This window comes from Pseudophryne corroboree (genome assembly GCF_028390025.1).
Source record: "Pseudophryne corroboree isolate aPseCor3 chromosome 3 unlocalized genomic scaffold, aPseCor3.hap2 SUPER_3_unloc_38, whole genome shotgun sequence".
NCBI classification, from domain to species: Eukaryota; Metazoa; Chordata; class Amphibia; order Anura; family Myobatrachidae; genus Pseudophryne; species Pseudophryne corroboree.
In genome coordinates this window covers 657411-669518 of record NW_026967528.1, presented here as the reverse complement: position 1 = coordinate 669518, position 12108 = coordinate 657411, and the positions used below count along the sequence as shown (strand labels likewise).

At 48.6% G+C, this 12108-nt stretch overlaps 1 protein-coding gene across 3 annotated transcripts in view; it reads right to left on the bottom strand.

Moving 5' to 3' along the window:
• Positions 1–12108, bottom strand: part of LOC134984132 (zinc finger protein ZFP2-like) — a 237785-nt gene that overhangs the window by 224647 nt on the left and 1030 nt on the right. For all 3 annotated transcript variants that reach the window (XM_063949755.1, XM_063949756.1, XM_063949757.1), the window contains exons 2-6: positions 9927–10075; positions 7746–7937; positions 6969–7047; positions 6752–6849; positions 6251–6653 (exon numbers count right to left, since the gene is read on the bottom strand). In XM_063949755.1, the coding sequence (XP_063805825.1) occupies positions 6251–6653; positions 6752–6849; positions 6969–7047; positions 7746–7937; positions 9927–10004 (850 nt within the window). In that variant the 5' untranslated portion in view covers positions 10005–10075. The remainder of the gene's footprint in view (positions 1–6250; positions 6654–6751; positions 6850–6968; positions 7048–7745; positions 7938–9926; positions 10076–12108) is intronic.

Here is a 12108-nt window from a genome sequence, read left to right as displayed (position 1 = left end):
ACATCTTTTCGGCCATTACCTTGGTAAAAAGGCCCGGGGTGCCGTGGATAATTCAAACGGCATCGTCTGAAACTGATATTGACAGTTCTGTACCACGAACCAGAGGTACCCTTGATGAGAAGGACAAATTTTGGACATGGAGGTAATCCTTGATGTCCAGGGACACCATATAGTCCCCTTTTTTCCGGTTCGCTATCACTGCTCTGAGTGACTTTATCTCGATTTGAACCTTTTATGTAAGTGTTCAAAACATTTTAGATTTAGACTATGTGTCACCAAGCCGTCTGGCTTCAGTACCACAATATAGTGTGGAAAAATAATACCCTTTTCCTTGTCGTAGGAGGGGTACTTTGATTATCACCTGCTGGATATACAGCTTGTGAATTGTTTCCAATGCTGCCTCCCTGTCGGAGGGAGCCGTTGGTAAAGCAGACTTCAGGAAGCTGCGAGGAGAAGATGTCTCGACTCTCCAATCTTTACCCCTGGGATAATACTCGTACGATCTAGGGGTCAACTTGCGAGTGATCCCACTGCGCCCTGAGACTCTTGAGACTACCCCCCCACCTTGAGTCCGCTTGCACGGCCCCAGCGTCATGCTGAGGACTTGGCAGACGCGGTGGAGGGCTTCTTTTCCTGGGAAAGGGCTGCCTGCTGCAGTCTACTTCCCTTACCTCTATGTCTGGGCAGATATGACTGGCCTTTTGCCTGCATGCCCTCATGGGAAAGGAAAGATTGAGGCTGAAAAGACGGTGTCTTTTTTAGCTGAGATGTAACTTGGGGTAAAAAAAGGTTGGATTTCCCAGCTGTTGCTGTGGTCCCCAGGTCCGATGGACCGACCCCCAAATAACTCCTTCCCTTTATACAGCAATACTTCCATCTGCCGTATGGGATCTGTATCACCTGACCACTGTCGTGTCCCTGACATCTTCTGGGAGATATGGACAACGCACTTATCTTGATGCCAGAGAGCAAATATCCCTCTGTGCATCTCACATACATATATATAGAATGCATCCTATTAAATGCTCTACATGAATAAAATATTTTCAGTCAGGGAATCCGACCAAGCCAACCCAGCACTGCATCTCCAGGCTGATGGCGATCGCTGGTCGCAGTATAACCACCGTATGTGTGTATATACTTTTTAGGATATTTTTCCAGCTTCCTATCAGCTGGCTCCTTGAGGGCGGCCGTATCTGGAGACGGTAACGCCACTTGATAAGCGTGTGAGCGCCTTATCACCCTAAGGGGTGTTTCCCAACGTACCCTAATTTCTGGCGGGAAAGGGTATAACGCCAATATTTGCTATCGGGGTAACCCTACGCATCATCACACACTTCATTTTATTTTATCTGATTCAGGAAAAACTACAGGTAGTTTTTTCACTCCCACATAATACCCTTTCTTGTGGTACTTGTAGTATCAGAAACACGTAACACCTCCTTCATTGCCCTTAACGTGTGGCCCTAATGAGAAATACGTTTGTTTATTCACCGTCGACACTGTATTCAGTGTCCGTGTCTGTGTCTGTGTCGACCGACTGAGGTAAATGGGCGTTTTTAAAACCCCTGACGGTGTTTCTGAGACGCCTGGACCGGTCCTAATAGATTGTCGGCCGTCTCATGTCGTCAACCGACCTTGCAGCGTGTTGACATTCTCACGTAATTCTCTAAATAAGCCATCCATTCCGGTGTCGACTCCCTAGAGAGTGACATCACCATTACAGGCAATTTCTCCGCCTCCTCACCAACATCGTCCTCATACATGTCGACACACACGTACCGACACACAGCACACACACCGGGAATGCTCTGACAGAGGACAGGACCCACTAGCCCTTTGGGGAGACAGAGGGAGAGTCTGCCAGCACACACCAAAAACGCTATAATTATATAGGGACAACCTTATATAAGTGTTTCTCCCTTATAGCATCTTTTATATATATACAATATCGCCAAAATCAGTGCCCCCCCTCTCTGTTTTAACCCTGTTTCTGTAGTGCAGTGCAGGGGAGAGCCTGGGAGCCTTCTCTCCAGCTTTTCTGTGAGAGAAAATGGCGCTGTGTGCTGAGGAGATAGGCCCCGCCCCTTTTTCGGCGGCCTCGTCTCCCGCTATTTTTGAAGTTAGGCAGGGGTTAAATATCTCCATATAGCCTCTGTGGGCTATATGTGAGGTATTTTTTGCCTCTAATAAGGTTTTTATTTGCCTCTCAGAGCGCCCCCCCCAGCGCTCTGCACCCTCAGTGACTGTTGTGTGAAGTGTGCTGAGAGGAAAATGGCGCACAGCTGCAGTGCTGTGCGCTACCTTTATGAAGACTCAGGAGTCTTCAGCCGCCGATTTTGGACCTCTTCTCTCTTCAGCGTCTGCAAGGGGGCCGGCGGCGCGGCTCCGGTGACCATCCAGGCTGTACCTGTGATCGTCCCTCTGGAGCTAGTGTCCAGTAGCCAAGCAGCAAATCCACTCTGCACGCAGGTGAGTTCACTACTTCTCCCCTAAGTCCCTCGTTGCAGTGATCCTGTTGCCAGCAGGACTCACTGTAAAGTAAAAAACCTAAGCTAAACTTTCTCTAAGCAGCTCTTTAGGAGAGCCACCTAGATTGCACCCTTCTCGTTCGGGCACAAAATCTAACTGGAGTCTGGAGGGGGGTCATGGGGGGAGGAGCCAGTGCACACCACCTGATCTGGTAAAAGCTTTACTTTTTTGTGCCCTGTCTCCTGCGGAGCCGCTGTTCCCCATGGTCCTTTCAGGAACCCCAGCATCCACTTAGGACGATAGAGAAAATGGAGAAAATGTCCCAAATGGAACTCTTCCATAGGAGCCTTCTTGGATTCACACCAAGATACATATTTTCTCCAAATACGGTGGTAATGTTTCAACGTTACTCCTTTCCTGGCCTGAATAAGAGTGGGGATGACTTCCTTGGGAATACCCTTTCGGGCTAGGATTCGCCGCTCAACAGCCATGCCGTCAAACGTAGCCTCGGTAAGTCTTGATACACGCACGGCCCCTGCCGTAACAGGTCCTAGCGAAGAGGAAGAGGATCTTCTATGAGCTACTCCTGAAGATCTGGGCACCAAGCCCTCCTTGGCCCTTTTGGGATCAGCGGAAGTGGAAGGAAGACATACACTGACCGGAAAACCCACTGGGCCACTAGCGCATCCACCGCTAATGCTTGAGGTTCTCTCGACCTGGAACAATATCTCTGAAGCTTCTTGTTGAGACGAGATGCCATCATGTCTACTTGAGGAACTCCCCAAAGACTTGTCACCTCTTCGAAGACTTCTTGGTGGAGAACCCACTCTCCTGGATGGAGATCATGTCTGCTGAGGAAGTCTGCTTCCCAGTTGTCTACTCCCGGAATGAAAATTGCTGACAGAGCCTTTAGATGTCTTTCTGCCCAGAGGAGGATCTTTGTCACCTCTGCCATTGCCGCTCTGCTTTTCGTTACACCCTGCCTGTTTATGTACGCGACTGCTGTTACATTGTCCGACTGGATCTGCATGGGATGATCTTGAAGATGTACCGCTTGTTGAAAGCCGTTGTAAATGGCTCTCAATTCCAGCACGTTTATGTGAAGGCAGGCTTCCTGACTAGACCATTTCCCTTGGAAGCTTTCTCCCTGAGTGAATGCTCCCCAGCCTCGGAGACTTGCATCCGTGGTCACCAGGAGCCAGTCCTGAATCCCGAATCTGCGTACCTCCAGTAGGTGAGAGCTGTGTAACCACCACAGGAGTGAAATCCTAGCTTTTGACGACAGGATTATCTTTCGGTGCATGTGTAGGTGGGAACCCGACCACTTGTCCAACAGGTCCTACTGGAAAACTCTGGCATGGAACCTGCCAAACTGTATGGCCTCGTAGGCCGCCACCATTTTCCCCAACAACCGAATGCACTGATGGATCGACACACTTGTTTCGAAAGGGCTTTCTACGTAATCTCCTGTTGTACTGTCATACTAACCTACAGTTTCTTAGGTCTTTAAATTGCAGACGTTATAGAGAATGAAGATACACAGACATTTTCACCAGAGAATTTTAGTATAATTTAATTTTTCTCCAGACGAAAGATCCGCTATAAATGGGAGATTAACTAGGCTTTTTTAGTGATCACCTGCTGCCCAGGAGCCTTACCGGCCCGTTCCTCTAGCCAGGGGCAAAAACGGACCGTTCCTCCTGCCAGGGGCAAAACCGGACCCCATGCTCTAGCCCAGAGGCAAAACCATAATGATCCTCTAGCCAGGGGCAGAACCGGACCGTTCCTCTAGCCAGGGGCAAAACCGGACCGATGCTCTAGCCCAGGGGCAAAACTGGAACGATCCTCTAGCCCAGGGGCAAAACCGAACCGATCCTCTAGCCCAGGGGCAAAACCGGACCGATCCTCTAGCCAAGAGACGTAACTGGACCGATCCTCTAGCCAAGGGGTGTAACCAGACCATTCTTCTATCAAGGGGTCTATCCCTCTTTACATGATCTCCACTCTGTATAACAGGGATTGTCTAGATACCTTCTCCAGGACATCTGTACAGAATATCACTCCCCATAATCAATCTGTTTGCTCATGAAGTATGAACTTTTTTATCTATGAGGTCTCTACTTGCAGACATACTAGGAATGGAGTACCTATATTAAGGAATGAAGACCATCCTGTCACATACACTTCCCATTACTCTGCTTTAGAAAATAAGACCTATTAAGAGGTTCCAATTCTTAATTAAAGCATGGTCCAGTGACCTCCTATTATGCATTACTCATCCATGTGCTGAAGACCAATGTCACGGCCTGCTCGAAAAAGGAGACTGGCGTTCTAGGGCAGAGAGTTCAGTTCTCAGCTTGCCTTCTTATTGCCGAGACTCAACACCATGTTAGTTACAGAAAACAAATCCTACCTGACCTCAGTGACATGATAAGAAGACTATGGGATTAATATGGGCTGATGGCTCCTGATGTATGAGATATACCAGAGAGTGTGGGGAGGAGACTGGTCAGATCTCTGGGCTGGTAACACACAGTGACATGATGTGAAGGGGGAGAGCAGGAGTATAATAGGGGCTGATGGCTCCTGATGTGTGAGATACACCAGAGAGTGTGGGGAGGAGACTGGTCAGATCTCTGGGCTGGTAACACAGTGACATGATGTGAGGGAGAGAGCAGGAGTATAATAGGGGCTGATGGCTCCTGATGTATGAGATATGCCAGAGAGTGTGGGGAGGAGACTGGTCAGATCTCTGGGCTGGTAACACAGTGACATTATGTGAAGGGGAGAGTAGGAGTATAATAGGGGTTGAAGGCTCCTGATGTATGAGATACACCAAAGAGTGTGGGGAGGAGACTGTTCAGATCTCTGGGCTGGTAACACACAGTGACATGATGTGAGGCGGAGAGCAGGAGTATAATAGGGGCTGATGGCTCCTGATGTACAATATAGCCCAGAGAGTGTGGGGAGGAGACTGGTCAGATCTCTGGGCTGGTAACACACAGTGACATGATGTGAGGGGGAGAGCAGGAGAATAATAGGGGCTGATGTCTCCTGATGTATGAGATACACCAGAGAGTGTGGGGAGGAGACTGGTCAGATCTCTGGGCTGGTAACACACAGTGACATGATGTGAGGGGTGGAGAGCAGGAGTATAATAGGGGCTGATGTCTCCTGATGTATAAGATACACCAGAGAGAGTGGGGAGGAGACTGGTCAGATCTCTGGGCTGGTAGCACACAGTGACATGATGTGAGGGGAGACAGGAGTATAATAGGGGCTGATGTCTCCTGATGTATGAGATACACCAGAGAGTGTGGGGAGGAGACTGGTCAGATCTCTGGGCTGGTAACACACAGTGACATGATGTGAGGGGGAGAGCAGGAGAATAATAGGGGCTGATGTCTCCTGATGTATGAGATACACCAGAGAGTGTGGGGAGGAGACTGGTCAGATCTCTGGGATGGTAACACACAGTGACATGATGTGAGGGGGAGAGCAGGAGAATAATAGGGGCTGATGTCTCCTGATGTATGAGATACACCAGAGAGTGTGGGGTGGAGACTGGTCAGATCTCTGGGCTGGTAACACACAGTGACATGATGTGAGGGGAGAGCAGGAGTATAATAGGAGCTGATGTCTCCTGACTCCACACTGGGAAAAAACAAATTCCTCATTAGTCTGTACTGACAGAGGAGGGTGTAGGATAAGAGATTGCTGTAGTGACTGAGGAAGGAGAATATGTGACACTTTCCTGTAATAAGTGTTTATTACTCACCTGTGCTGATATCTGTAGGGATCTCCTTCTCCTTAGACGGCTGATCACCCCTCACATATGTATCTTCTTCTCCCTCTATATCTTCTGCCTTTATATCAGTCACATACGTCTCTTCTTCTCCCTCTATATCTTCTGCCTTTATATCAGTCACATACGTCTCTTCTTCTTCCTCAGTATCTTCTGTCTCTATATCAGTCACATACGTCTCTTCTTCTCCCTCTATATCTTCTGCCTTTATATCAGTCACATACGTCTCTTCTTCTTCCTCAGTATCTTCTGTCTCTATATCAGTCACATACGTCTCTTCTTCTCCCTCTATATCTTCTGCCTTTATATCAGTCACATACGTCTCTTCTTCTCCCTCTGTATCTTTGATTTTAATATTATTTAATTGGGCTTCACCCTATGTAAACAAGACAAATATAATGACACACAGCTCCTCTACAGATCATACAGTGACAGTCACTTTGGTTTATTGGGGAGACCCTATAGCCCACCTACCTGATCCTCCTGTGGGATCCTGTGATTCTCCTCTGTACAATCCTGGGAATACAGAGGACGGGGATATCTCTCTGGGGTATCTCTGTTACTGGGCCCATCTGTAGGAGACACACAGTGACTGAGTACAGTGTATATATGTGATTATCAGGTGATGTGTATATATAGGGGGCCCCCATACCTGCTCTCCCCTGTCAAATACATGACAGTCTCCTCTTACCCAGTGATGTGTGGGGCCGGTGATTCTCCATCATCACGTCCTTGTACAGACCCCTGTGTTCCTCTATACACTCCACCTCCTGCATGGAGACATAGACAGTGACATCATGACACAGAGTGATACAGTCATCACCCAGACACGTCCCCTGATGTTACTGTATAATGTCCCATTCCCAGCAGTCACCTCTCCAGTCATCACCCAGACACATCCCCTGGTGTTACTGTATAATGCCCCATTCCCAGCAGTCACCTCTCCAGTCATCACCGAGACACATCCCCTGGTGTTACTGTATAATGCCCCATTCCCAGCAGTCACCTCTCCAGTCATCACCGAGACACATCCCCTGGTGTTACTGTATAATGTCCCATTCCCAGCAGTCACTTCTCCAGTCATCACCCAGACACATCCCCTGGTGTTACTGTATAATGCCCCATTCCCAGCAGTCACCTCTCCAGCCATCACCCAGACACGTCCCCCGGTGTTACTGTATAATGCCCCATTCCCAGCAGTCACCTCTCCAGTCATCACACAGACACATCCCCTGGTGTTACTGTATAATGCCCCATTCCCAGCAGTCACTTCTCCAGTCATCACCCAGACACCCCCCCTGGTGTTACTGTATAATGTCCCATTCCCAGCAGTCACCTCTCCAGTCATCACCCAGACAGACACCCTGGTGTTACTGTATAATGTCCCATTCCCAGCAGTCACCTCTCCAGTCATCACCCAGACAGACACCCTGGTGTTACTGTATAATGCCCCATTCCCAGCAGTCACCTCTCCAGTCAGCAGCTGAATGATCTTGTTGGTGAGTTCCAGGATCTTTTGGTCATTGTGTCTCTCATGTATTAGTGAGTCAGGTGGAGGCACCGTGATTGGGCTCTGGGTTCTACTCAGTCCTCCTGACACACGGGGATGGCTGTTGAGTATCTCACACTCACTGGATGTCTTCTTCACTACTGTGTAATCCTGTGTAATGGAGGAGACATCAAATATCAATATATACACTCCCAGATCCCCTCACCTCCCCAGTCATGTCCCTGTATTATTACTATAGATATAAGTGAAGTCACTGTGACACTCCCAGATCCCCTCACCTCCCCAGTCATGTCCCTGTATTATTACTATAGATATAAGTGAAGTCACTGTGACACTCCCAGATCCCCTCACCTCCCCAGTCATGTCCCTGTATTATTACTATAGCTATAACTGATGTCACTCTGATGCTCCCAGATCCCCTCACCTCCCCAGTTATGTCCCTGTATTATTACTATAGATATAAGTGACATCACTGTACCACTCCCAGGTCACCTTACCTCCCCAGTCATGTCCTTGTATTATTACTATAGATATGTGACTTCACAGTGACGCTCCCAGATCCCCTCACCTCCCCAGTCATGTTCTCGTATTATTACAAAAGATATGTGATGTCACAGTGACAATCCCAGATCCCCTCACCTCCCGTCATGTCCCTGTATCATGACTAAAAATAATTGATGTTACAGTTACGCTACCATATTCCCTCACCTCCCCAATCATGTCACGTATTATTACTATAGATATATGTGATGTCACTGTGACACTTCCAGATCCCCTCACCTCCCCAGTCATGTCCCTGTATTATTAATATAAATAAAAGTGATGTCACTGTAGTGCACCCAGAACCCCTCACCTCTCGTCATGTTCCTTTATTAGTACGATAGATATGTGAGGTCACAGTGATGCTCCAAGTTCTCCTCACCTCCCCAGTCATGTCCCTGTATTATTACTTTAGATATAAGTGATGTACCTGTAACACGCCCAGATCCCCTCACCTTCCCAGTCATGTCCCTGTAATATTACTATAGCTATAGGTTACATCATAGTGACGCTTCCATATCCCCTCACCTCCCCAGTCATGTCCCTGTATTATTACTATAGATATTAGTGATGTCACTGTGACGCTCCCAGATCCCCTCACCTCCCCAGTCATGTCCCTGTATTATTACTAGAGATATATGTGATGTCAATGTGACACTCCCAGATCCCCTCACCTCCCCAGTAATATACCTGTATTATTACTATAGATATAAGCAATGTCACAGTGAGGCTGCCAGATCCCCTTACTTCCCAATTCAGGTCCCTGAATTATTACTATAGATATAAGTGATGTTATTGTGACACTTCCAGATCCCCTCACCTCCCCAATCATATACCTGTATTACTATAGATATAAGTGATGTTACTGTGCCAGTCCCAGATCCCCTCACCACCCCCAGTCATGTCCCTGTATTAGTACGATAAATATGTGATGTCACTGTGATGCTCCCAGATCACCTCACCTCCAGTTATGTCCCTTTATTATTACTATAGATATAAGTGATGTCACTGTGACGCTCCCAGATCTCCTCATCTCCCCAGTCATGTCCCTATTTTATTACTATAGATAAGTGATGTCACAGTGATGCTCCCAGATCCCCTCACCTCCCCAGTCATGTCCCTGTATTATTACTATAGATATAAGGTCACAATGATGCTCCCAGATCCTCTCACCTCCCCAGTCATGTCCCTCTATTATTATTATAGATATAAGTGATGTCACTGTAGCGCTCCCAGAATCCCTCACCTCCCCAGTCATGTCCCTGAGTTATTACTATAGATATAAGGTCACAGTGATGTTCCCATATCCTATCACCTCCCCAGTCATGTCCCTGTATTATTACTATAGATATAAGTGCTGTCACTGTGACACTCCCACATCCTCTCCCCTCTCCAATCATGTCCCTATATTATTACTATAGATATAAGGTCACAGTGATGTTCCCATATCCTATCACCTCCCTATTCATGTCCCTGTATTATTACTATAGATATAAGTGCTGTCACTGTGACACTCCCACATCCTCTCACCTCCCCAGTCATGTCCCTGTATTATTACTATAGATATAAGGTCGCTGTGATGCTCCCAGATCCACTCACCTCCCCAGTAAGCAGGTAGATGATCTCCAGGGTGATTTTTATTATCCTCTCAGTCCTGTGACTACTGTCCTTGTCCATCCTCGGTCAATCAGAGAGAATACAGAACGTGTGATGTGTAATAAAGACTCCGTTCCTCACAGCTAGAGTTCCTTGGAATAAATATAATACATAAAAGATATTGCACATGTAACATAGTAAATGTGGAATAGAGTGGTCATTTAATCTCCTATTTCCCCACAACCATAGAGTCCTGGTCAGTGTCTCAGAGGTTCCTGTGACCCAGCCCCATAAGGCTGTACTGCATAGTGGGCCTGATCTAGAGTGTAGCGCTATTGTGAGTGGAGTCACAATGAACTGATGTGCAGTACATTGTGAAGGGACAGGGACTCCTGGAAAGGCGGCCGGAGACAGGCAAGGGGTGGCAGGGGACAGGCAGGGGGAAGGCGGCAGGAGACAGGCAGGGGGAAAGCGGCAGGAGACAGGCAGGGGAAAGGTGACAGGAGACAGGCAGGGGAAAGGCGGCAGGAGACAGACAGGGGAAAGGCGGCAGGAGACAGACAGGGGAAAGGCGGCAGGAGACAGACAGGGGAAAGGCGGCAGGAGACAGACAGGGGAAAGGCAGCCGGAGACAGACAGGGCGGCAGGAGACAGATAGGAGAAAGGCGGCAGGAGACAGATAGGGGAAAGGCAGCCGGAGACAGACAGGGGGAAGGCAGCCGGAGACAGACAGGGGGAAGGCAGCCGGAGACAGACAGGGGGAAGGCAGCCGGAGACAGACAGGGGGAAGGCGGCAGGAGACAGACAGGGGGAAGGCGGCAGGAGACAGACAGGGGAAAGGCAGCAGGAGACAGACAGGGGAAAGTCGGCAGGAGACAGACAGGGGAAAGTCGGCGGGAGACAGACAGGGGAAAGGCGGCAGGAGACAGACAGGGGAAAGGCGGCAGGAGACAGACAGGGGAAAGCCGGCAGGAGACAGACAGGGAAAGGCGGCAGGAGACAGACAGGGGGAAGGCAGCCGGAGACAGACAGGGAAAGGCAGCCGGAGACCGACAGGGGAAAGGCAGCAGGAGACAGACAGGGGAGCAGCCGTATGGAGTAACATGAGATGGGTCTCGGACGGGGTCAGCAGCAGCAGCCACGAGCGGGGTACAGTGCCAGCTGCCTGCAGGCTATAACCCGGCCCTCCCATACCAGAGACTCCTGCCATGCTAGACCCGCAGCCCCCTGCCTCCTACCCACACCCTCTGCAGCCTAGGAAGGATGAGCTGCTGGGAGCCCCCTGAGGCGGATGAGTAAGGAAGCCCCCTGGAGGAGTAAGTTCCGCTCTCTCTGTGCCTGCTTCTAGATGCTGCCCTCCCCTACTTGCTGCATAGGTTTGTTGGCGCTGGGCAGGTCTGTGATGGAATACACCTTAGGGTTAGCAGCCACCTGGAGAGGGGTAGCCGGCCTCCTCAAACAGAGACAAATGTGGGGAATACCATGGAGGCGCTCTATCCAAATGATGCAGCCAAAACATAATTAAAAACACTGTTTATTACACACAAGAGCGGGTCTGCAGTATCAACTTTGTGCCGCAAGGACTACCAACACTGGTGCAGTGACTACTGACCACCATCACATCTATACACATGTAACTCACTTTGTTGTTACACCGGAACTAAGCGGATGGACAATTACCATATAAAGGTCATTCTGGTTCAGGACACATTCCTGTATGAACCATATCAGCTGGAGGATTTCTTCTCACTCACACTGTGCGCTGCTCATTTACTATAAGAGACTGACAAATCCTCTGAGAGTCTCCTATGTAGAAGGATCAGCGTTTTCCTTTTACATTGATTTTATCAGTGATACCTTTGTGTATACTCATTGTGTATATCATGTATACCAGAGATATCATATACCTCAGGGTAACACCCATTAGTATATGTTTTGCTCTATATTACGGTTTATATTGTTTTTATGTTTTGGTTGCATCATTTGGATAGAGCGCCTCCCTGGTATTCCCCACATTTGCACACAGCATGGGGCTCAGTAACAGGCCGACTGCCGGCACACATACAAAATAATAGGTTCCCTATAGAATAATAGTAAACGCCAGGCACAGCTGCTGCAGAAACTCTTGTTACATACATGACGTCAGTCTCTTCTGATACTGGCATTATATAATACAACCCGGTGT